The sequence below is a fragment of the Solenopsis invicta genome, chromosome 13, assembly GCF_016802725.1.
Source record: "Solenopsis invicta isolate M01_SB chromosome 13, UNIL_Sinv_3.0, whole genome shotgun sequence".
Classification (NCBI taxonomy): Eukaryota; Metazoa; Arthropoda; class Insecta; order Hymenoptera; family Formicidae; genus Solenopsis; species Solenopsis invicta.
In genome coordinates, this window is record NC_052676.1 from 5,016,285 (window position 1) to 5,040,519 (window position 24,235).

General features: G+C 31.7%; 3 protein-coding genes across 7 annotated transcripts in view; all 3 read right to left on the reverse strand.

Annotated features, from left to right (window-relative positions):
* Window positions 1–7,808, reverse strand: part of LOC105201722 (multidrug resistance-associated protein 4) — a 29,947-nt gene extending 22,139 nt beyond the window's left edge. The window contains exon 1 of the mRNA XM_011169879.3: window positions 6,886–7,808. The gene's annotated coding sequence lies outside the window, so the exon portion shown is untranslated. The remainder of the gene's footprint in view (window positions 1–6,885) is intronic.
* A 373-nt stretch (window positions 7,809–8,181) lies between these two features.
* Window positions 8,182–12,627, reverse strand: LOC105201721 (uncharacterized protein F21D5.5). The gene is made up of 7 exons (XM_011169878.3): window positions 12,322–12,627; window positions 11,162–11,652; window positions 9,779–10,024; window positions 9,589–9,663; window positions 8,763–9,041; window positions 8,326–8,607; window positions 8,182–8,247 (listed from the first exon to the last, which is right to left on the reverse strand). Exons 1-7 carry the CDS (start codon window positions 12,461–12,463, stop codon window positions 8,182–8,184), a joined length of 1,581 nt encoding a protein of 526 aa, XP_011168180.2. The 5' UTR covers window positions 12,464–12,627.
* A 410-nt stretch (window positions 12,628–13,037) lies between these two features.
* LOC105201719 (probable multidrug resistance-associated protein lethal(2)03659) overlaps window positions 13,038–24,235 on the reverse strand; it is a 177,844-nt gene continuing 166,646 nt past the window's right edge. For 4 of the 5 annotated variants that reach the window (XM_039456930.1, XM_039456931.1, XM_011169875.3 and 1 more), the window contains 14 exons: window positions 22,667–22,777; window positions 22,413–22,547; window positions 21,889–22,093; window positions 21,251–21,473; window positions 20,517–21,086; window positions 19,518–20,020; window positions 19,033–19,317; window positions 18,458–18,684; window positions 17,430–17,953; window positions 16,782–17,012; window positions 15,966–16,300; window positions 15,148–15,393; window positions 14,493–14,795; window positions 13,038–13,817 (listed from right to left, as the gene is read on the reverse strand). In XM_039456930.1, the coding sequence (XP_039312864.1) occupies window positions 13,677–13,817; window positions 14,493–14,795; window positions 15,148–15,393; window positions 15,966–16,300; window positions 16,782–17,012; window positions 17,430–17,953; window positions 18,458–18,684; window positions 19,033–19,317; window positions 19,518–20,020; window positions 20,517–21,086; window positions 21,251–21,473; window positions 21,889–22,093; window positions 22,413–22,547; window positions 22,667–22,777 (4,039 nt within the window). In that variant the 3' untranslated portion in view covers window positions 13,038–13,676. Of the gene's footprint in view, window positions 13,818–14,492; window positions 14,796–15,147; window positions 15,394–15,965; window positions 16,301–16,781; window positions 17,013–17,429; window positions 17,954–18,457; window positions 18,685–19,032; window positions 19,318–19,517; window positions 20,021–20,516; window positions 21,087–21,250; window positions 21,474–21,715; window positions 22,094–22,412; window positions 22,548–22,666; window positions 22,778–24,235 lie in introns of those variants that run through there. The other variant, XM_039456932.1, reaches the window with a different exon arrangement.

Below are 24,235 nucleotides of genomic sequence, written 5' to 3' on the forward strand. Positions count from 1 at the left end.
CTAAATAATAATTTTTAATTTTTACAATTTTTTTGGCTTATTCGAACTGCACGTCGCACACAAAAAAAAATTAATATTAAATCAACAATCCATTGAAAAAAATTTGTCTGTTCGTGTAAGTAAATTACGTTTGTTTAAGATAATAAAATCTTCCAAGAAGATTTTATATTCTTGCTTATATGTGAAGCAATGAATTTTTAATTTAATATCAAATTTTTTTTCTGTGCATATTTGATGAAAAAGTTGTTTTAGCAATTAGATAAAGCATTCTACATAATTTTGATGATTCGACAAAATTATTCAGATCTGTTCCTAGTTAAATTTTTAGAAACTTCAGCAAAATCATGTTTTCCATGTTCATTTCTTCATCAAGGATTGCTCGAGGATTAGTTATGTCATTATCTAAAGCATTTTATCTCTCGTACACAGCTTATATCGGGATCAATTCAGAAGCAAAAGCATTAACACGGCCTAACGCCGTGCTCGAATAGAGTCGGTGGAAAAACAGCAGCATGACAATGCGTGATACGTACATCGCGCTCGGCTGTGTGTTAGTCAGATCAATGGTTAAAGAAAGAGTAATTGGTGGGCGCGGAGTAGTAACGGAGTTATATAATATGGCCGTTTCCTTAATAGAACCGCGGCTCGCGGAATCGTTCACCAGACAGAGCCGTAACCAAGCGGACCCTGTTGCGTCTCGGGAATTCCCGCAGACTCGGCGGCTGCGATTCAAAAAATCGCAGGTCACGGCAATTGCTACGAATACGAATTGCTATGAAAAATAAAATACTGAGGACGTTCCTGAAATAGGCGGCTAAAATTTTTATGATCTTCTCGGATTAAAAATTTGTGAGAAGATGAACGAGGTTCGCTGGTAAATCAAATGATATTGATCACCTCGCGCAAGAAGACTGTTACATAAGCATGAGCTCGTAAATGTGCAAAAAAAAACTGTGAACTTGAACAATTGTACATAGATAGAACGGCGTCGAACATTGTCTTAGCATCCGTTCATATAAATCGTATTTAAATCGTATTAATGTTATTTGACACTACACGGATGTAGTGTCAAATAGCGGAACGTAAATAAACGTATTGTGATTAGTAAATAAGACGAGAAGATAGATAGACGTGTCAAGACGCATAGCAGGATTTATCTGCAAAACTGATTTTGATGCTTTCAGATTTGATACACGCTGCTAAAATTCAATAAATATATATGTTTAATTTATCACCGGATGTCCTTAAGCTGCAGATATATTGCCAACGTCACTTCTTTCACGGAAACATGCTTTATAACACAAATACAAAAGAAAATAAAAATAACTTTATTTAAAAAAAATTTTAATTATTAAAGACAAATCGAGGTATTTTCACTTTAGTTTATGTTTATATTCATCAACAACTTCATCGTTATCAATTATAGGCAATTACAGGCACGTTTACGCATGATACGATTGATGAATCGATGAATTAAAAAAACTTGCCTTTATTTCATCAATTTGAACAACAAAATTTTGAATTACAAAAGTGTTTCTCATTGTTTAAATATAATTCAGTATCAGAGACACCTGGACGTATCACTGTCGGAATCGAATGCTCTTCGCATCGCGGCGCCACTGAAAAGCCAATTAAAAGATAATTAAATGCATGAGGACAAAGGCGCGCGTTGTGTGTTAATAAAACTCTCGTCTGAGGCCTAACTCGTGAGATGCCGGGTCAATTGTTCTGCGGCGCGATGATACGTAATCTTTACTGAAACACACAGTCTAATCGTGACTCATTGAGTTACGCGCAGCTGAACGGATGAGCGAGTCTCTCTAGTGCGGCAAAAATGCACTAGCGGTATTTTCCGATGTTTTTGGAGAGTAGTCTTCCGACTTGGAAACTGCGGTATTCCTCGGGAAATCGTTCTCTTTTCGCTTGTATATTGGAAAATCCAACCAATATCGAAATATTGCTTAAACGTGAACGTTCGAAGGATCATTGAACGATAACAGACTGTTATTAATTCTTCATTCCAACGAATAAAAATCTGTAGTGATTTCTTGTAGGCTTTAAGAAACTGCGAAGCACGTGTATTAAACGTGACAGAAAAGGAGTAATTTTTACTGGGAAGAAGAATTGAGAAATACAAAGTTTTTCAACATACACCGAATATAACATATATACATGTAATATAATACATCAATATACATGTAATACAATACATAGATACAGAGATTGATAGTAACTAGTTGAAAAGTTAAAAGTTAAATAATATAGTTAATAATTTTTAATTTGGTTAATTTCAGGATTGGTAAAGGAATCATGTTTTTTTTTTAAAATAAAACATTGTTTTTTGTTTGTTTAACTGAACATATTATTTTTACACATAATAAACACATAATATGTTAAACAAAATAAACACATGTTTTGTTTAAAGGAAACATGATTTTTATCAACTGTAATGAATTTTAAATGATTTTAATTTTTAACTTTTACTAGTTACTTTTGAAACACAAACTTTAGTTTATTAACTTTTTTCTAAAAAAACTAAAAATTTATGTAAAAATTTACGTAAAACAAAAAATTATTTAAAAAATACATTTCTACATAAAAAACAATATTATTTTATTATTTCATATAAATTTATTTTACAAATATTAAAAATTATTTGATGATCCAAACATACTATAATTGTTTTACGTAAACTTTAAAAAAATTATAAATTTCTAATTTAATATAAATAATGCTTTTCAAAATAAACTTTTAATTTAAGTTAATCTTAACTTTTAATTGAATTAGTTTCTTTTTGTTTATGTTCAATTTTTAACAAAACTAAATTAATTTTATAATATAAGCCATTATAACTTTAATTTAATTAAGTTAAAAAAATATATTAACTTGCCCAACCTTACATAGATACATGTATATATATATGTGTGTGTGTGTGTGTGTGTGTGTATATATATATATATATATATATATATATATATATATATATATAATGTAAATTATATGGCATTATATTATATCTATTTTATATTCGGCGTTATGTCGGAAATTTCGGCAGTTTTACTCGCGATCAAGAGGTTCTTAAGAATCGAGACAATCTAAAATTTATTTTTATGAATGACTTTTTGCATCTACGAATCGCGAAAGAATTCAGAGGCAAGAGTTTTAGTAATTCATATCATGTAAAAACATGGAAAGAAATAATGTTGAGCAATAAACGGACAGGCAGGCAGTTCGCGCGGGACTGGCGATATGCACTACACATAGCAAACAACTCTATCAGCTTATCGACATTTAGAAGTGATCAATGCGTGCGAATCCAAAGCGTCAAGGCCATCGCGCGTGGCCTTTGGTGCAGTCGCCTTGAATATTAAACATTACGAATCTAAATTTCGGTAATTTTTTAATCTTAAAAAGTTCAAAAGTCTTGAAAGCCTTGAATATCTTAAAAATGCAATTTTTCCTTTCGTAGTGACTTATTATTTCAATTTGCAGGCGAAAACTTTATTTTCAAAAATTTCAAACGTTGTTAAAACACCACTGAGAATAGATTTTAAGAATAGACGTTTAAGATTCTTGCAAGCCATCCAGAAGTTACAAAAGACTTCTAAGAACTTCTAATCTCGAATAATATTCAAAATAGTACAAATATTTATATAATTGAATCGTTTGAAAACCTTTAAAAAAATGATTTCAATCATTTATTTCTTAAATCCAAATAAAAGTACACTTTAAGAGATAAAGTAAGAAAAGTTTCATCATCGGATATACAAATATAAGTATTTGGATTTGTAAACGCTGTAGTTGAAATAAGTGCATAATGAAAAACAAAAGCTTCAATAGAAAAATGAAAAACAATAAAGCAACCCACTCATTAAATTAATTTTCAAATAAAAGAAATTACTTATATCATAAAACTAATAAAGATTCAAGTATAGTAAAAAGATTACAAAACGCGTTTATATATTAAATTTATTTATAAATACATTACACATGTTTACACATTAAACAAGTCTATAAAATGTATATTCTTTATGGCATATATACGTGTTGCGTTTATGAATATTTTAAGATAAAAAAAAATTGAAGTTTGCATATCAAGATATGTTTAACTAAGCTTACGATGAGGCTTACGAGAATGTCTTCCTTAGACATCAAATATTTTTTTACACTCAAAAATAAAAGTAAGAAATAAACAAAGGTACAGATGATTAAGACTTTCTTCCTTTCGAGCTTTTTCTTTATTATACGCTTTGATAATTGCTGAATGGAAAGTCACGAATGTTTAGAACATCATCGTAATCACTTCACCGTGAAGTGTATTAACTGAATATGAATTAGCCTAAAAGATAAAATATTATTTAAGAACACACGCGCATACAACAATTCACCAAACAAATAATTTTAAATGTTATTTTCGCTGCAAACAAAAATTTTACATTTAAGAATTTTCAAGAAATTAAAGCTCTTCTGAAAAAATATTTTAAGAGACGTTTAAAATTTTTGAAAGCCTTTCAAAACTTTTAAAAACTTTCAAAAACTTCTGATTTCAAATAACATTCGAAATCTTTATACAATTGATTTTCTTTCTCAAATCTAAATAACAGTATACCAGATAAGAGATAAGATAATAGAGATTTAGTTTTACTAAAAATGTTAACAAAATTAATTTGTGAGATTTATTGATATCATATCTTCAAACACGCATACATTTCTTCAATTTAATTTCTTTTATTTATTAATTTTTTTTTATTTATACCCAGACGAAAGTTGTATTTAAATTGATGAAATCGTTTCTTTAAATTAGTTTTTTTTAATTAAAGTGACAGTATCTCTGAGAAAAATAAAAATCTATTTAATTTCAAGAAATTATGTTATTAATCTTTTCTAAAGTAAATAATTTGTTTAAAATTATTTGTTTAATATGAACAAATAATTTTTTAATTCAAAGAGAGTACTGACAGAAATTGAAGAAATAATTTAGTTGTGCTGGTTTCAAAAATATATTTCTTTCACTTATAAAAAGATTTACACAATTAAACTATTTTTTTAATTCCAATACAAGGAACTATCAAGAAATTTTTAAACATATCTTTGAGCATGCACACATAAGTGTATTTTTTCAACTCAATTTCTTCATTTTCTCTGTTTACAATCGTATCTCCAAGCATGTATGCAAATGTATTTCTTGAATTTAATTTCTTCACAATTCATATAATTCTTTATTTTAATGTCTCCATTTTTTAACATTTATATCAATGAACGTATAATACAACTGAAAATTCTTTAGGACACAGAAATAGAGAACAAATTTAAACTTGATTCAAGATATTAAATCGGAACATCTAATATAATGTTAAATATCCTAGTACTATGATGAGTAATATGAGCATTCAAGACAAACTTGAGATCGACACAATGAGAGCATTCTGATGTTGGCGTGCATCGCTCAGGGTATTTTGAGACATTCAGTGACGCGTTTAAAACGTATCGTGACGAGGGTGAATACCATTTGCAAAGTGACTTGATTCGTGACGTAATCCAGTCGTAACGTGGATGCACGAGGAACGAAAGACACCTAGCAGAAACAAGTTATGATCGAAGAATGACTGTGCGAGCAAGTGTAATTAATATACCACGTGTTTCAAGCATTTTACAATCAATCAATAGTAGCAGTAGCAATAGTAGAAATAATAGTAACATTAATAACAAGAATAGTAATATAAATGATTAAATAGTAAAAAAAATAATTATATATTAATTCTCGTGAAAAATAATTTTTTAAAAATATTTTTGTTAAATATCATTCATCATAAAGAAGATAAAAACAAATATAGATATATCAAGCGCTTTCTTTCTTACGGATATAATTTTGTAAAAAAATTCGATTTCTTCAGAATTGTTGAAGCAAGGAAGAAGCGTAGTTATAGATAATACCAGTCGATAAAAAAAGTGTAAAAAAATAAAGATGTTTTGAAAATTGCTGATTTTATTACCCAACCTACGTTTATTTCGCATCATATAATATAAACGATCGCATCAAGATTCAAGGTCGGTATTCGCACACAATCGATTCTTATACATGTATTTAAAATCGTCTTGAGTACTGTCTAAGTACTGTCATAAATCATTAGTTGCGATCAGCAAAAAAGAAAATAGCTTTGTAAGTGTTATAAAATGCTTTAATACGATTGGTTTTTGTCTTTACTTTCTGCTGGATCTGAATATATAAACAAATCATGTTAAAAAATTTTATAATAGTTGCAAGGCTGTTTTTTTTTTGTTGAACGCAATCATATTGTAGAAACAAAATCGTATTAGCGTATTAGCATCTTAAAATTGCCTTGAAATAAAAAGCAGTTTGAATATATGAATATCGGCCCAAGAATTCCGAAGATGATTGCAAAACAGAAGTGATTTATTTAGAGAAGAATGATTGCTGCATAATTTAACGCGCATCAATAAACATTGACAAACTCGAACTTTCTAGTAAATAAATAAATTTCTGCTTTTTATTAGAACTCACCATCCAAGTGAGATTTCCATCTATAAATATGCAAACTAGAAATATCATAAAAATCAACATAATTAAAATTAGATAAATTTTATAGAATTATGATTTAATGAAGCAATAGTTAACAAGACAATTTATATGCTTATTATATCACAACCGATCGTAACATATACCGTTAAACAACGTTATGGGCCATTACTCCGCGATTCATAGTGGGGAAATGTGCGGTGATATGGCAAGGAATGACAGAATTATTTTTGGCAGACTCCGCGCAGATTGAGGATTGATCAGGTCCGATTCGCCGCGTCATTCTCGAGCACTACAGATGTTGCTCGACCGGTCGAGTTCCTCATTTACGCTGGTGTTGTACTCACTTTATCCTTCCTTCGTCACGCACGTGACTGGAGTTTTCACCTTGCTTCTGCTCACAAATTCATCACACACAGGCCCGTATGCATACACACGTACGCAAGTCACGAAACGACAGCGCAGAAGACAACTGGCCGCGACGACGTCTGCGCGGGCACTGAATCCGCGTTGAGTCATTGAGCGTCGCGCCGTTCTAAACTACATCACGTGGCACGCAACCACTCGAAGAGCTGGAGGGATGTCTAACAACCGCGATTAGAAAATCTGGAAGGGGAAAAAACCCTCCTCTATTAAGGTCCCAGCTCTGACTCCAGTTAGCGCGAGAAATTCTACCGTTCTCAGACAAACAAAACCGCGATCTTCGCGAAATATAAAATTAAAAGACTGCTCCTCTTTCGTTCCTTCTAATGTTCCTTCAATATTCTTATCAGCTTGTGTAATATGTAGCAGCTTCCGAATACCGTGTTGGCTGGGATTTTAATAGTCAGGAAGGTCATGGTCAGCTGACACGTCACAATAATAAAGCTCCTCCTACATCTGAATCAATATCAATATCAAATACAGTAGAATTGAATAAAACCGCAGAACTCTGCAATTATATCAATAAATTATAATAATACTATGTGTGCATTCACAAAGTAAATAATCCCAAATCTGGAGGAAGCAAAGACATGCATGTGAAAATCTAAAAATATCAAGCTTTTGATTTTCAAGCCTAAAAAGGATTTTTGCGGCTAAAATAAACAATTATTCATAAAGAATTCTTAAAAATTTTAGATTAATTATTCCAATCTTTGAATGCTGAAATTTTAAATCATGTAAAACTCACTCTTTGCGAATTCTGCAATACCTTGTAGATCACACTGACAATAGATTAAATAGTCAATAGATTGTGCAATAGATGGCTAATCTAATAAATATTTTTATTTTTAGCATTATTATATTCAAAATAGTTTGACGTGGCAGCGGATTTACATATCATGCGGTTTCATTTGCTTGAATAATTCAGAATTTAATTTTCGAGTAAATACATCTCATAGAGTCTTCGTTCCTGCTCATTATGGAAATTTGGAACAAAATTGATTTGTACTATCTCCTTAAAGCCTTCTTCCAAAGTTGGCGGCACATAATTCTTCCTGCGCACAGAACATGAAAGTTTGATATTACTAAATATAGACTAATAACAAAATAATCAATATGTGCACGAAATGAAATCTTTTCCCGATAAAAGAAAGCCTAAAACGATTATAATGATGAGATTTTAGGTGAATGCATGCAAATATATACTTAATATATTCCACTTACATATAAGAGTTTATGATGATTTCGTTAACTGGAACGTGACTTGGATCAGTCAACTCGCGAAACTGTAATGCAATAATTTAACTAGTGCTTTCTGAACATCCATTTGTACAATGATAGTGAACATGTTAATTTTCAATTACCTTATTATTATGTTTAGCGTGTTCTACACTCGTCGTCATGACGAAACATCTGACCGGGACATTACATTTCTTCGCTTCATCTATAAATCTCTTTCTCGAAGCTGGATCGGGATTGGTATTATCTATAACCATGCTTCTTCCTTGATTCAAGTATTGCTGAACCGCGGCAATGCATTTCTGCCAGGTACGCAACGTATCTCTGTTGACGTATTCGTATTCTTTCATATAATTCTTCGCAAAATGCGACTTTCCAGATCCCGGACTACCGACCATAAGTATCACCTGTTAATAAAAAAATAAAAATGTATTGATTTAAAATTTTTTGTTTTAAATCAAATAATTTTATTAATATGAATAATTTTTTTAAATTTTCAATATCTAATTTCTAGAAAACAATTTTATATGTAAAAATTAACGTCAAAAGTTATTTTGTCTACCTCTTGCTGTTTCGATGTTAATTCCGCGTTCGCTGGTTTGCATATGTCGTCAGTCGGCGATAAGTTTTTTGGATTAAACTTAGGTAATTCATAAGGTGGCGTTTTGTGTTTCAAAAAATGTTCCTCGGGTGTTTCGAATTTCACATCCACGTTCAACGCCATTAATCGATCCGCACTTGAGTGATCCTTCTTTTTTCCTGGGGCCCAATTCTTCGGCCGACCCGCGGCGTCACCGACGTAGAACGAATTATTCTTGTCAATTGCAATACCTCCGTTTTTCTGCAATTACATAAGTAACATGAAATTATTGCAGACAATTAAAGAAATAAAATAATAAATTAGAAAAGTATAGAATTGGAATTAATTATATCTCAACAAAGCAGTAGGTGAATTAATAGTAGGAAATATTTCATACAAAACATTCCAAAAAATATAAATTTTTCAACATAAAAAGATATATTTAGAAAGGGCTCAACAAGATTAAAAAAAATCAATAATAAAAAAATTAGGAAAATGTGAATTAGCACGATAATTAATACGCAAACAATAAATAAAACATATGGTAATTCAATAAATTGAAATGCTTCTACATCAAACGCATACGTAAACAAATTTTAAACAAGCTAATTACTATATTAACTCACATTTCTCTAGCTTTTTTATTATTTATTTTTTTAACATAGATAGCAAAAAAAACTTTGACTTCTATATACTTTTGATTCTTTATAAACATTCTAATCTCATATATTTAATATATAATTTTGAACTTATATATATTATTATTACTAAATATATTATTTTATACGTTTAAAATTATTTTATGTACCTCTTTCTTCAATAATTCCCACATACCAATTGTTGGCTTTCTATAAATATTGCTCCTTCCCACAGCGATAAAAACCTAGGAAGTAAAAATATTAATTAAACATATAAATAATTGTATATAATTAATATGTAATTCATATATTAATTAATTATAATTTATAATAAAATTTTTAATTATGATTATATCATACTTGAATGGGAACGCCAATTTTCTGTACGACCTTCTCAATCTTGCGCTTGAAATCGCTGATCTTGACTTTGCCGGTACTAAGGCCTGCTTGATTCGTGAAGATGACTATTTTGTAATCGTTCATGTGAAGCTGCTTTAATTTACCAGGTACATCAGGATATAATAACTGCCAATCGTTACAGTCCTTTGGAAATACTAGACCAGATTTAGTTTTAATTAAAGTACCATCCATATCATAAGCAGCTATCTAAAAGTAAAGTTTAATAATTTTTAGCAATAGTGTTTATAAAAATTTTCTAGAAAAGAATTCATCGTTATATTTATTTCATTTATTATAGTACTATTTGAGGAAGTTCTCCAGCTTAAAAAAGCAAAGTCATAATTTTTTAATCAAATATATCTTGTAATAAAGATTTTGGCATTGCTGTCTTTAAAATAATAAATAAACAACATTTTAAAAATAATTTATTTTATATTATTTTTTTTTGTAATATTGATAAATGCCAATGTGGAAAAAATTGAAAAAGAATCATTTAAAATAATAATCATAATTTAACTAGTCATAAGCATTCCTACATTTTTACTAACATAATATATATTTAAAGAAAATTATATAATTCATGAATATTTTATAACCTTAAGAATACAATACAGTAAAACTTTGTCTCTTTAATTAAAAAAATTCTTTATTCTCTCTATTATTCTTTCTATTCTTTCTCATATAGTGTCTCAAAATTCTAATACTTTGTTTACAATTAAATTACTTAAAATTCTTTCTATAAAATTCAATACTACTTTAGAAAGTTGTATTTCAAATATAAAAAAAAACTATATAGTAAAAAAAATTTGAAAAGTTCAGAAATGCCACAATTGAACATATCAATTTTCTACATAGACTGTTCCAGTTCTCATAATTTAAAAATTGCCTTTAGTTTTTAATTCTCTTCGTATTAATAACACTTATTCTCATAACAAATAGAACCGGATTACAGATCAAATAGCGAGCGACTGTATTAGTTCTAACTATGATAATTGTTTATTTAATATGTTAAAAACATTATAAACGGAACATTTTGACGTATTTAGTCCTCATCAGCCATTTGACTTGTTCAACATTAGCGTTCATTCTTCTAATTATAATCCACTTCATGTATTATATTATATCTCTGTTATATTAGAATAAACTACATTATACATTTTGTTAACATTCTAATCTAACATAAAAGTTATACATTTCCTTACTTTGAGAGTTCGCGTATTTATAATTTACGCTTATAAACCTCAAAACCTTATTTTTATAATTTAATCTTATATTACATGGAATGACTAGAGTACTTCCATAATTGTGTAGTAAATGAAATACATAATTGGCAAGTAAAATTACTTTTGCTCGATTTTGAACCAATGATGATGTATAAATTAACAATTTTCCATTGTCAATACTGTCCCACTTTGCGGATGGACTTGAGGTATCATTGGTTTGTTCAGAGGATATGCTAGAACTAGATGTGCTAAATGTTTTCTGTTTGGAATGTACAGTATTTGAAGGTAATCTCTCTTCATCTTCTCTGTCATTCTCAGATTCTTCAGAGCAATTATCAGAATGATTATCCAGCTTCAACATTTTTGCTCTGTTTTCAGTTTCTTCTGTTTCTGATTCATACGATCTCTTTCTCAATGTAAAATTGTCCACACTTGGTGGTGGATTAAACTCAATTTCAAAGGCATGCTTGCCATAGAGCAACTCCAAGCGATCGTTATGTCTGGCCACAAATCTTACATCCTTTTGAGTTTTGAAGCCATTAAATCCACAGGCATGTGGACCGACTTGCTGAACCGTGACAATAGCCTTGGCATAGTTTGCACATAAACGAACTGTTGAAGATAGATTAATATATTTATTTATAAATTAAATAGCATAAGTAAATTATATCAAATATTTTTTAATTTCTCCAACATTTTTCCTTAACCATTTAAATCTTAATGTTTCCCTTAAGAGCCTTTCATTTAGCATTTATTTCTCATTTATTTACTTAAATCCTTTACAAGATTAATTAAGACAAAGTTTTATGCTGAACTATTCACCATACTAAACAATTGTTCTATTATTAATCTACCATTATTATGATTATCATATTTTAGCTAAAAATGCTTTTACTATACTTTTTCGGTAGCCACTTGTATTAATTTAAAATAAAATTGCTTAAGATTCTGAAACAGTTTTATCCTGTAAGATACACGTTCAAATTCTTGCTCAAATTTTGAACAATTATTTAAAATTAGTGCATCGAATAGATTGAATATATTCAACACTTCAGTATCTCAAATAAATCAAGAAATTATACTTAACCTCGATATAGATTTATCAGAATCTTTGATAAGATTAAGAGCAGTAAGAACGTGGATTATTTAGTATTATTATTTACATTTTCTCAATGTTTTTTGCAACTTTCTTTTGCATAAACAAAGATAAGAGTTCAAGTGTTACGTATAGAGAACATGTATCTTCGATTTGCTTAATAACGAAAAAGAAGAATACGCAACCTTGTTGTCGCGAGCATTTCGTATCTGTAATGCCGGTTTCTGGCGAACGTCCTACGAAAATTGGAGTGGCATCTGGTAGATAAATATTCTTTGGAGTTGCTTCCAAGCTACGTATATAACAACTCTTGGCAGACGCGCTCATTGTGAGAGCAAAGCTATCGGAGCAATAGATTGCTAGAGGGAGACCCAGTAGTCACTCAGCGACGCGATTTCGCATGCGCGAATAAAGTCACATTGAAATTGAACACGTGCTGATTTCAGGCTCGTACTACAAAATTCATTTAGAACTTGAATGTTTCTCTATTTCTTTCAAAATTAAACATATAAGTTAATAATTTATATGGGCCGCAACATCATATATGCATGTATTATACTTAATATTAACTGTACATGCAGAGATAGAAAACTACAATATTTACATATACATATGTAGAATATACTAAACAATGAGTCTTAATTTAAAAGACAAATGATTTTTATGTGAAACATTTTAACCACACCCACTCAAGAATATTCTTTAAATGTTTTTAATATTTATTATTTAATATTTATTTTACAATTATAAATTGTACAATTTACTTGTAAAAATATTTTTTTTAATGTAATATAAAAAACAAAGTATTTAAAATAGTAAACAAAGTATATAAGATTAATTTATACAGTAATACGTAATATTACATATAATCAAGGAATTGTCAATGAACCAAGAATCGTGATTACAATTTAATCCTTTTTTTATTTTATTGTACTTTGGGTAATTGTTTACATGCAATATTTCTTAAATGCGCATGTATGCCCATATTTTCACCTTCAAGTTACTATACATCATGAAACCTATTTTATAATAGTATAAACATAAGGTCGAAAGGCTTGTAAGCCACAGCTGTACATTCATTTCTACCAATTAAATCGTGATAGAAACTTGTACTACATATTACGGAGATATCAAAAAATAATCTCACAGTGACGATCTCATTAAAAGCAATATAAAAATATGATTGTTTAGACGTATGTTACGCTCAGCATCACGGCGTTACAATACTTCTATATCAATAAATAATGTTTTCTGACATATTTTAGATATTTATAAAACATTTCAAAAATATTATCTGATTATCTGATCTGAGTTAATGGAAGTGTCGTGTCTGTAACGTCTTGAAGAAAGATTTACACAAATTTGCTCCCTTCGTATACAAACATACAGTAACATTTATGTACTTGCCATTTTGTACACTCTACATACTGCATACATCTTTCTACATTATAAGTATACTGGGCACATTAAACGATTCGCTTTTACTTATAAGAAATTTAAATAATAATAGATTGGTACGTAAAAATTCGCCAAAGTTTTGTCACGTTTCTCTATACTTCTGTACGTAAGACTGCTTCGCTACTTTGGCCAATTGATCATACATGCCTGGGCCAGTCTCCTTTACTAACGAAGTAAACTGACTATAGCTGTTTTTCAGTAATATGTGAGGATGGTCGTATTCCTGCAAAAAAGAAATCAGCATCGGAGTTATGATTCAATCATTATATTCATTTCTCGTTGATATTATCAACATGCAAGTCACAATTTTGTATAAGTGCATACCGAGTTAAAAATATCTAATAAACCTAAGAAATTTAAAAAAAATTACGTGTTACAATATTTTTTTAAAATTTCGAATTTTTAAATTAAGAAGATTTCTAATACGATAAAACCTGAACTTTCAAACTTTTTCAGATTTTATAATCTCTTCGAAAATCATAAAATAAGAACCAAAAAATTTGTAAATTCAATCGTTAACTAAATTCTTACAGTTATCATATCTAAACGTTCTGGTTGCATAATATTTAATTTTATAATAAACAAAGAAGTTTATTTTCATCAAAATGTGCTTAATTAAACATATCTTATTAATTCAACAATCATTGTTTTTTTCCGTGCACAGTAAAATCATTGTTGTATCAAGAATTCATCACGAAATCAAATGAAATCATTCACGATTTAATGAGATCATAGTAATTTCTTCTAAAATGACTATAGAAGTCATTATATTGTAACACGTATTGTAACAAAAAAATATTGTAACACGTAATTTTTTTTAAATTTCTTAGGTTGATGTTATTTTGAACTCATTACAACTTTGTGTTCTATTTGGGAATTATAAGAAAGTAGCACTTACAATCAAGTAGCCCTTGTCCATAACCAGAACTTTATCGCTGTCCATTATAGTGTTCAATCGATGCGCCACAGTAAGCATCGTGCAGGTTGCAAATTTCTTTCTGATGGTCCGTTGAATCAACGCATCGGTATGCGGATCTACGTTCGCAGTTGCTTCGTCTAGCATCAATATACGATTGTTTCTCAGAATAGCTCTCGCTAAACATACCAACTGTCTTTGTCCAACGCTAAAGTTGCTGCCTCTGTTAAATACGCGGCTTTCCAAACCATCTCCACTGATAGCAACCGCGTCCTTCAGCTCAACCTGAAATAATTGAAAAAAACATTATCAACTAGTGCTCATAGAATGTTCGTAAATATTTAATAATCTTAAGACCATGTAACTTAAAATTGGATGCTTCTACATTTTGAGAATTCCTATGTTGGATCTCTGAATCTCAGGATTTCAAGATATGATGATCATTGGAGCTAAAACTTCAGTAAACACCAAATTACGGTTATAAAACTATTAGTTGTAATTTTTCTCTCAACATTATAAGTAGTTTTGTAACTGTAACTTAGTGTTTGCTGAAACATTGGAACCGTAGGATCTTTGGACGCAGCATTACGCTGCCAATTAAGCACAGGTTTATTTTTAGATTAGAAATCGTTCAAACCTCTTCAAGTGCCTCCCACAAATCCTTGTCGGAAAATTCGTTGAAAGGATCTAGATTACGTCTCAGTGTACCTGAGAACAAAACGGGATCCTGAGGGATGATGGATATTTTACGTCGTAAATCCTCCAAGGCGATAGTACCCGTATCCGCGCCATCAATCTCGATGATTCCCTCCACTTTTGCCAATCGGAACAGTGCTGCTATCAGCGACGACTTCCCGGCGCCTGTTCTTCCCACGACACCAACCTGTGTAACCGGTCCAATTACTTTTAAAACATTTTAACAACACAAGCATGCATTTACATGTGTAATCTTCTTTGTTTACAGTTTACATAATTCTAAATTTTAACTTCTCAAAATAAAACTAAAAACACTTTATTAACCTTTCTTATCACAATTTGCTTAAAATCGATAAAAATTTGTCATAAAAAAATAACAAGAAGAATTTTCCATTATCTTTCTGAAGAATCGAATAAATTAAGGTTCTTTTTCCAGAATAATTAATATTTAATGTTCTGTATGAATCAACATTTATGTTTTCTTCATTTCTTTTCTTTGAAAAATCTTGTAGACCATAATATATAGTTATAATATTTATATACAATTTTTTAAAAACTAACAATTATACAAATGCTTTCTGAAAATGTTAAAGGAAAGTTGTAAAGGTGAGAATTACTCAATCATTTTTATATAAGTTTAAAAAAGAATGATGAAAATTATGAAAACCGGAAAATAAAGGTGTGTATTAATCTTTTAAGATCATTTTTTTTGTTTCTACTTATTTGTCTCTAAAAATTCTTTTGTAAAAAAATTCTTACTTTTTCCCCGGGGTTGATCACTAAATTCAGACCATGGAGGACAGGCGGATCCTCGTCTGCGTAGCGCATGTAGACGTTCTTGAACTTGATACAACCTTCTTCAGGCCAATTTTTTGGAGCATTAGACGGCAGAGCCAAGTTTTTATTCTTTTTCTTCACATACACTCCTCGGTCTCTTATGTTCGGTTCTGTTGGAAGCTGAATGTATTCGAATACACGTTCCACTGCCATCAGCTGATTAACAACCTCTGCGCTCTGCCGCATCCCCCACTGAATCATTCCGGTCATTGCCATTATCTGAGTGATGGCTAAACCCACTTCGCCGCCAGAAAATGCTAGAAAATACGCATAATATTGTTTAATTCTACTACCTAGATTTTATTTTAGATATATTTTTAACATTTTTAATTGCTAATGACCCATTATTTACTAATGGGTCATTAGCAATTAAATATTTATATTTTGATAATAATCTTTCTCCAAACATTCCAAACACATTAAAAAAAGTTATTAAGTTATTTAATAATTTTATTAAATTGAAGTTTTTAAAATTTTTTTAAATAATTATGTATTATATAAAGTTGAAAAAGTTAATTTAAAAAGTTTTTAAAAATTAATAATAAATCTGTATTTTAAATATGTATATTATAATTATTTATCTACTTATTTATATACTGTATGATCTCTAATAAATGAATATTTTTCATTAAAAATATACTAGTATTTTATATTTTCTTTAAATATATATTTAAAAATGAAAACTATTCGTAGATAAAATTTGGGAAAGATTCTTGGCTAAGAAGAATTGATACTTACATTGATTGAGCATCAAGAAGCTGAAGGTGACAAGAGAAGTCAAGATGAAACAGAACATATCCAAAGAGAATCCAAATGCAGTGCTGGTCACGGTATACATGAAAGTGGTAGATGTGTGTACATCTTGCAGTTTACCGAATTCCTGTTTGAGTATGTCTTGAGCACAGTACGCTCTAATGGTCATCAAACCGTTCAATGTAGCGTTTAAATGAGTGAATACTGGCGAGCGTGCTAGAATAGAAAAGAATATCTTGAATATCGTAAATGAACCATGTTGTCAGGAATTACATTTTTCACGTGAATGACAAACACTGTAACTTTTATATTAATTAAGATCATACAATGGAGAAAAATAAAAATATAAATTGAGACACTAAAATTTAAAAGTAAATAAGTAAAAAAATGTCAAAAATAAAAAAAATTATATAAAAAATAAAACATTTTTAATTTTATATTATTCAAAGAGAGTTGGTGGTCAAATACATTTAAATAAATGGTAAATGATAAGTATATAATGCGTAAAAAATTATAGTACAAAAAATATTAAATTATTATTATATATCCATATAATATAATAATATAATATAATAATATAATCAAAATTTTATAAATTTTAAAAACTAATAATAAGTAAAAATGTAAACTTACCTATTCCTTCCAGTCGTTTGATATTCTTGCTAGTCTTGAGATACACCTTGCGGATCCAATAGAATATCCCACCGATAATGACGGTGGGTATCAGAAAGATGGGATTAACCACGCAGGTCACTACCAGCGACCCAAACATCAGCATGGTCATCTGGCCAGAGTCCAGGATCGCTTTAGGCAATAATTCGTCTACAGCACCCATGTCTTTCGAAAATCGATTGAGGATCCTGCCGCTCGGATTAGTATCAAAGAATCGCATTTCCGTACGAATTAACGCACTGAACATCATATCGTGCAGACGCTGGCTGCACATCATGCATGTCTTGTAAAAGACCAGCGATCTGGTGATGCCGATGATGAAAATGGCAAACACGATACCAGTGTAGATGTAGAGGTAATTAATCACCGTTGGATCTTCAATGGCAATATGATCATGTATGTTTGTCATGTTCATATAAATGTCGTCCGTTTGGTTCATGTTAAGATCTTTGGCTTGAAAGTTTTGTGCTTCAATAAAATTAACTCTGAAAAAATTTTTAATCGAAAAGAAAAATTATTAATCAATAAATAAAGCGATTGAAAATGGCAACAATAATTTAAACATCTTTACTTAATATTTATGTTAAATGTACACGAGTGTGTAAAACTAATATATAGATTAACATTTTTTTTTTAATTGATAAATATTACAAAAAGTGTACAAAAATATTTATTAAAACAATATAAATAAAAAAAAACGAAATTCATCAATTGAATTGTTTGCAATTTTTTAAATTTTATAATATTATTATTAAATGAGATTTAGTCTATCGATTGTAGAGGAATAAAAGTATCATTAACTTTTCATACAATGTATTTAATTTTCATCAAAATTTTCTTTTTTTCGTAAACATAAAAATGATCATTTTTAAGTTACGTTGTTATAACAAATGATATATGTAATACGATATATGTAATAAATAATTATTTACATAGGAAATGTTTCTTTAATTAATTAAATGGTTTCCATACCATAGTAGCATACTCACAAGAAAGGCACAAAGTAGTCGCTGAAACTGACGATGGCTTGCGTAACAAGGAGCAAAAGCAGAACGATAAAAGCCATACATAAGTTGCCACCGGTTTTGAAGAATTTGATAAATATAGAACCTTTAACGATGCCACGCGATGTTGTCTCCAGACCGTCATTCAATTTTTTGGCATCTTCGTCTTCCTCTTCGTCGTCAGTGCCGCTGTTGACTTCTGGAGTTCGACTCTGTTGAAAACATTTTATCTTCAATGACCATTTTTGACTTCATTAATCAGTTTTCTTCGCGCACGCGCTTGTGTATCATTTGGATATGTTATTTATTATTAATAATATTAAATACATAAACTGTGAAGGATTAATTTATTTGATATAAATTGTCTCTTACTTGAAGCTCTCTAATATTCCCTGAAGCTCTTTCTCAGCAAGGCATGATAATGAAATCGTCGTCGAAGCAACGTCAAAATGATTATTTTTATATCGAATCGACGAGTCATTTCTCACTGCCTCCCCCCTCTCTCTCTCTCTCTCTTTCTCTTTTTCTGTAATTTTGTATGTCTTTATAGCTTTACTTACTCTAATACTCAAAGAAGAAAACTGTCGTTGTATGTTTACACTCTTTTCTACGGACGAATCATCGATTGCTTCATTCTCAGTTGCCAGAAGTATGGAGTACTCAGGTCGATATTCCAATAAGTCTTGATAATGTGAGAAATATTTTATTTTTCCCTGCTCGAGCAGTATAATGGCATCCACTCCCTTTATATACTGTAATTGATGCGTTGCCAAGATTCTCGTTTTACCAGCCAGGTATCTCTGAATGCACTCTTGAAACAGGTGCTTGCTGACATGTGCATCAACCTAGAATTTCAATCAAAAAGTCCATCAGAATTCAAAATGTAACGTCCTGCATTATTAATATTCATCTTGTTAAATCAACTCCCACTTTCTATTAAAAATTACTATTTAAAAATAGTGACAACTCGAGTGATAACCTATCTCCCCTATACCACACCTTAAAGAATGGGAGTAAAATGCTGACTTAATCGATGATTACTCACTGCGCTCAAAGGATCATCCAACAAAAAGATGTCTGACTGCCTGTACAGAGCTCTGGCCAAATTGACCCTGGCCTTCTGACCACCAGATAGTGAGCTGCCACGTTCACCCACAACAGTCTGATCACCTTGCGGGAACTGCTGAAAGTCGCGTATCAAGGCGCAAGCTTTGATCACCTTGTGGTACCGTTGGCGGTCGTAAGACTGTCCAAAAAGTATATTTTGTCGGACAGTGGCACCAAAGACCCAGGCTTCCTGGCTAGCGTAACTGACGCTACCGTTGACTTTTACTTGACCTTCCGTCAGGGTGATTTCTCCCAGAATCGCGGACAAGAACGAGCTCTTGCCGCTGCCCACCATACCAATCACCGCGTACAGCTTACCCTTTTCTAATTTCAGATTTAAATTTTCCAGAGTGTTCTCCGATTGTCTCTCCTCCCATTTAGCAGTAACGTTAATCATGTTGATATCCCAGTTCATATCATGTATGGATGATTGTTTCTTTTCTGTAAAGAAAGTGAAGTTTTATTCTGAACTAGACTTTTCGAGAATAAAAAGGTATTGAAAATATTAAAACAATACACAATAGCCTTTTGTCAGCAGCATAGAGCAAATATTTGTAAAAATTACTTTTTTAAGAATGATTTATAAAATACTATAATAAACATAATAATTTTGAAAAGAACATTATTTCATTATATGTTTCTGCAAACCATTCTTTTTTATAAAACAAAAATTACTTTTAAATGCCTTGAGTTAATCGTAAAAACGCATCGTATTTTTGTTATATAATTATATTCTGTTATGTTAAATTAATATTATTGTAAATTAAATTTTTTATTATTAAGATTAACAAAATCATAGTGATGAATCAATAGTATAATCTGCATAAAGTAATTGTTGTAGGTAGTGTAAAGACGTTATTTCATGATACATATGTAACATAAAAATTATTTGGCAATGATTATCAGACCGTTGTTTTTTTGCAATTGTTATTTTCACCTGGATTTTCTTCACGTGACTCTAGCCGATTTTCCCCGACATCATCATCGATGTAAGGCAAATCCGGTTTCAAGACTCGCTTGAAATCCGAATTGGAGCAGTCGGAGCACGCCTTGGAGATAACTACGTTACTACCCCGGAATTCCTCTAGCATGAGAAAGCCTTGCAGCCTACGTATAGCCACCATGCATTCAGCCAATTCGGCAAAACCGCGCACAAACATGCCAGTCATGGTGTTCGCAAGAATGTTGAAGTAGGCTAAGACGATGAAGATCTTGTCGGCGGTCAGCTCGTCGTTGAATATTAATATGGAGATAAGAGTGCAGTAGAGCGCCATCCGAGTTGTGAAAAGATTGAAGGTCATGTAGATACCGCGGATGTACGAACTTTTAGTAATCACTCGAATTTCGAGCTTCCGCGCCAGCTCAACCATGGCGCAGAACGGCTTCTCCCATGCGTACATCTTGATCACCTGCACTCCAGAAATTATTTCATCCATCAGCCGAACCCGCTCGTCCGTCTTGAGAGCAGTCTGAAGACGGAACTTCGACGACAGCTTGCCGGTATAAGCTAAAATCGCAACAGTAGAAATTGGTGAACATTTGCAAAATGGCTCAGAAGTACCATCTCTTTGGCTAAAGTTATTATCTTCCCTGAAGATAGTATTTTTAATTTATTTTTTTATAAATTTCAAACAAGATTTTGTTATGCACGTTTGATTCTGCAAGACTTACATTGAATCGGTACGACTACAAAGATAGCAGCGACGCCGATGAGACCGGCGTAGCTGACCTCCCGATAGAGAATATAAGCCACAATCAAAGCTGAGATAGGTGCCGACCACATGAAATGAATAAGATAGGAGACGAGATCAAATCTATTGACATCGCTGGCTACTAGATTAACTACTTTGCCGGGTGCTGTCTCGCCCAGTGCGGTTTTGCTCAGACGGAGCGCCTGCGAGACAAAAGAGAGAGAATATCTATTACATAATCTGAGAAACACCACATTGACGAATCATATCGCAGAGGAAATATTCAAGATTTTAATATGGACACGTTTATTTGAATCGACCACAACAAATTAATTTTTTAAAAGATTCAAAAGTTTTTTTATTGGGGAAATTAAAAAAAAATTAAAATGATTTCTTTATTCTTTTGTTTTAAGTCTTTCTATTTCTTCTCCTATAATTTTCTTACTTTTTTAGTAGTGAAGATATGTTGACTTTGAAGAGCTCAGCGAAAGTGCGTGGTGAACGAGACTCCGCCACTTGCAGGGTCCTTCTTTCACACGACTTTGCATTCATTCTTTATCTCCTCTCCGTTATATGTTCGTCTGGATTTTTTTCAATACTTTACTTCTAGTGATCAACCTTTCTGTATACCACGGAGCAGACGGCCACGCGAACTTTGGCACCCATGTGGAAAGCACCAAAAATCGTCTGATTGCCACTTATCACGTAGATGCCAGTAGCGATGCAAATACCAGCTCCAAACCACAGAGCATTCTCATATGTCTCTACAGAATCCTTTCGAAAGTAGCGGAGGAGACCACCCAGCAACAACGGCATACTCAATCTGCAAAGTTTCACATGTTAACTTTTTATGTGTAACGTTGACCATAATTAATTAATAAATATAATTTATTACAATTACTTTAATTACAATTATAGTGTAATTATAATTACACTGTAATTGCAATTAAAGTAATTACAATTACAATAATTGTTGAGTGGCAATTACATTTACAATTACGACATATTAATCAAAGTCCATATTATTGGATTATACATTTAAATTATGCACAAAGTTAACTTTATTGGCCAAACGAAAAACAAAAGTTTTGCTAGATAAAGGAATTAAAATATAAGAGATTTATAAGGATGATAGCGAGTACCTTATCACAAACTCGTTGAAAAACTGTATTATTCCGAGCATAGTGTACTCCCATTTGAATGTGTGGAAAATAGTCTTCAACAGACTTGGACTACGTTTCTTCCTTTTCGAGTTTTCCAGCTCGATATTCCATCGTCTGCAAGTATAACGATATGTTATAATCTCTGTTGTTTTTATAAAAGGGCAAAAGGAAGAAAATGCGCGAAAGTTCTTCTTCTTCTTCTTTTCTTTTTCTCATATAATTTTGATACTCACTTTTCTAATCGATCTCCGAGGAGTTTCGACCGATCGACTGTCAGAGGATCAAATAGATCTTCTATTTCTAAAGCTTTCCTATATCCCGTCTTGAATAAAGTAATTGTCCACCTGATTCGAAGTAATTTATATACAATTAGATATCTTACACATACGAGGTGTGTTCAAAAAGTATCGCGAATTTTGTGTTTTTTCAAAAATTATTTATTTATTCATGAATATCTATTTTGTCCCCTTCAAAGTAATCCCCATGAGATATTATACACTTGTGCCAACGGTTTTTCCAATCTTCGAAGCACTTCAAAAAATCATTTTTTTTTATCTTGTTCAGCTCCTCCTTCGATGCCGTCTTTATCTCGTCAAGCGTAGCGTAACGTCGTCCTTTCATGAGCCTCTTCAGTTTAGGGAACAAGAAAAAGTCACAGGGGGCCAGATCTGGGGAATACGGTGGCTGCGGCATCATTAGTGTGTTGTTTTTGGCCAAAAAGTCGCGCACAAGCAACGATGTGTGAGCAGGGGCGTTATCGTGGTGCAAAAGCCAATTTTTGTTCTTCCACAAATCCGGGCGTTTCTGGCGGATTGCTTCGCGCAAATTGCGCATAACTTGCAGGTAATATTCCTTATTGACCGTTCTACCCTGTGGCAAGAACTCATGATGCACCACGCCCCTGCAATCGAAGAAAACTGTCAGCAAAACTTTCACATTCGACCGAACTTGGCGCGCTTTTTTCGGTCTTGGTTCGTGCGGCGGCTTCCATTGAGATGATTGAGCTTTGGTTTCCACGTCATAACCATAAACCCACGATTCGTCACCAGTTATGACCCTCTGGAGCAAATTTGGGTCGTCGCGGACAGAGTCCAACATCTCATTAGCAATGCTCATGCGATGCTGTTTTTGGTCGCAATTGAGCAATTTTGGTACGAATTTCGCGGCGACCCGTCTCATGCCCAAATCATTGATAAAAATCGAATGGCACGAGCCAATCGATATGTTTAGGTCCTCAGCAACTTCTCTAACGGTGATTCGACGATTGGCCAATACCATTTTCTCCACTTCATTAATTTTTTCGTCTGTTGTTGAAGTGCTCGGGCGTCCGGCACGCTCTTCGTCGTTCACATCTTCTCGGCCTTCTGAGAACATTTTGTACCACCGATAAACGTTGCTTCGGTCCAAGGTAGCTTCTCCGTATGCCACAGTCAACATTCGGAATGCATCCGCGCACTTAATTTCGTTTTTCACACAAAATTTGATACAGGTTCTTTGATCCATTTTTTTGAATAGGTAAAAATCGAAGACGATCCAAAACACGTGCAAGCAAAGCAGCTGTCAACAATTAAGTGAACATTCAAAATGGCCGAGCTTGTCGGCATAAGTGAGAGACATGAGTACCAACATAACGCCACAAAAAGATCGAAATTTGAATATACGTAATCCGCGAAAATTCAAAATTCGCGATACTTTTTGAACACACCTCGTATTACATCACGCATATCTTGTGTATATTATTTTTATAAATATAATTGGACATTTACTTCCAATTTGATTCTATAATTTTGAATTTTATATTA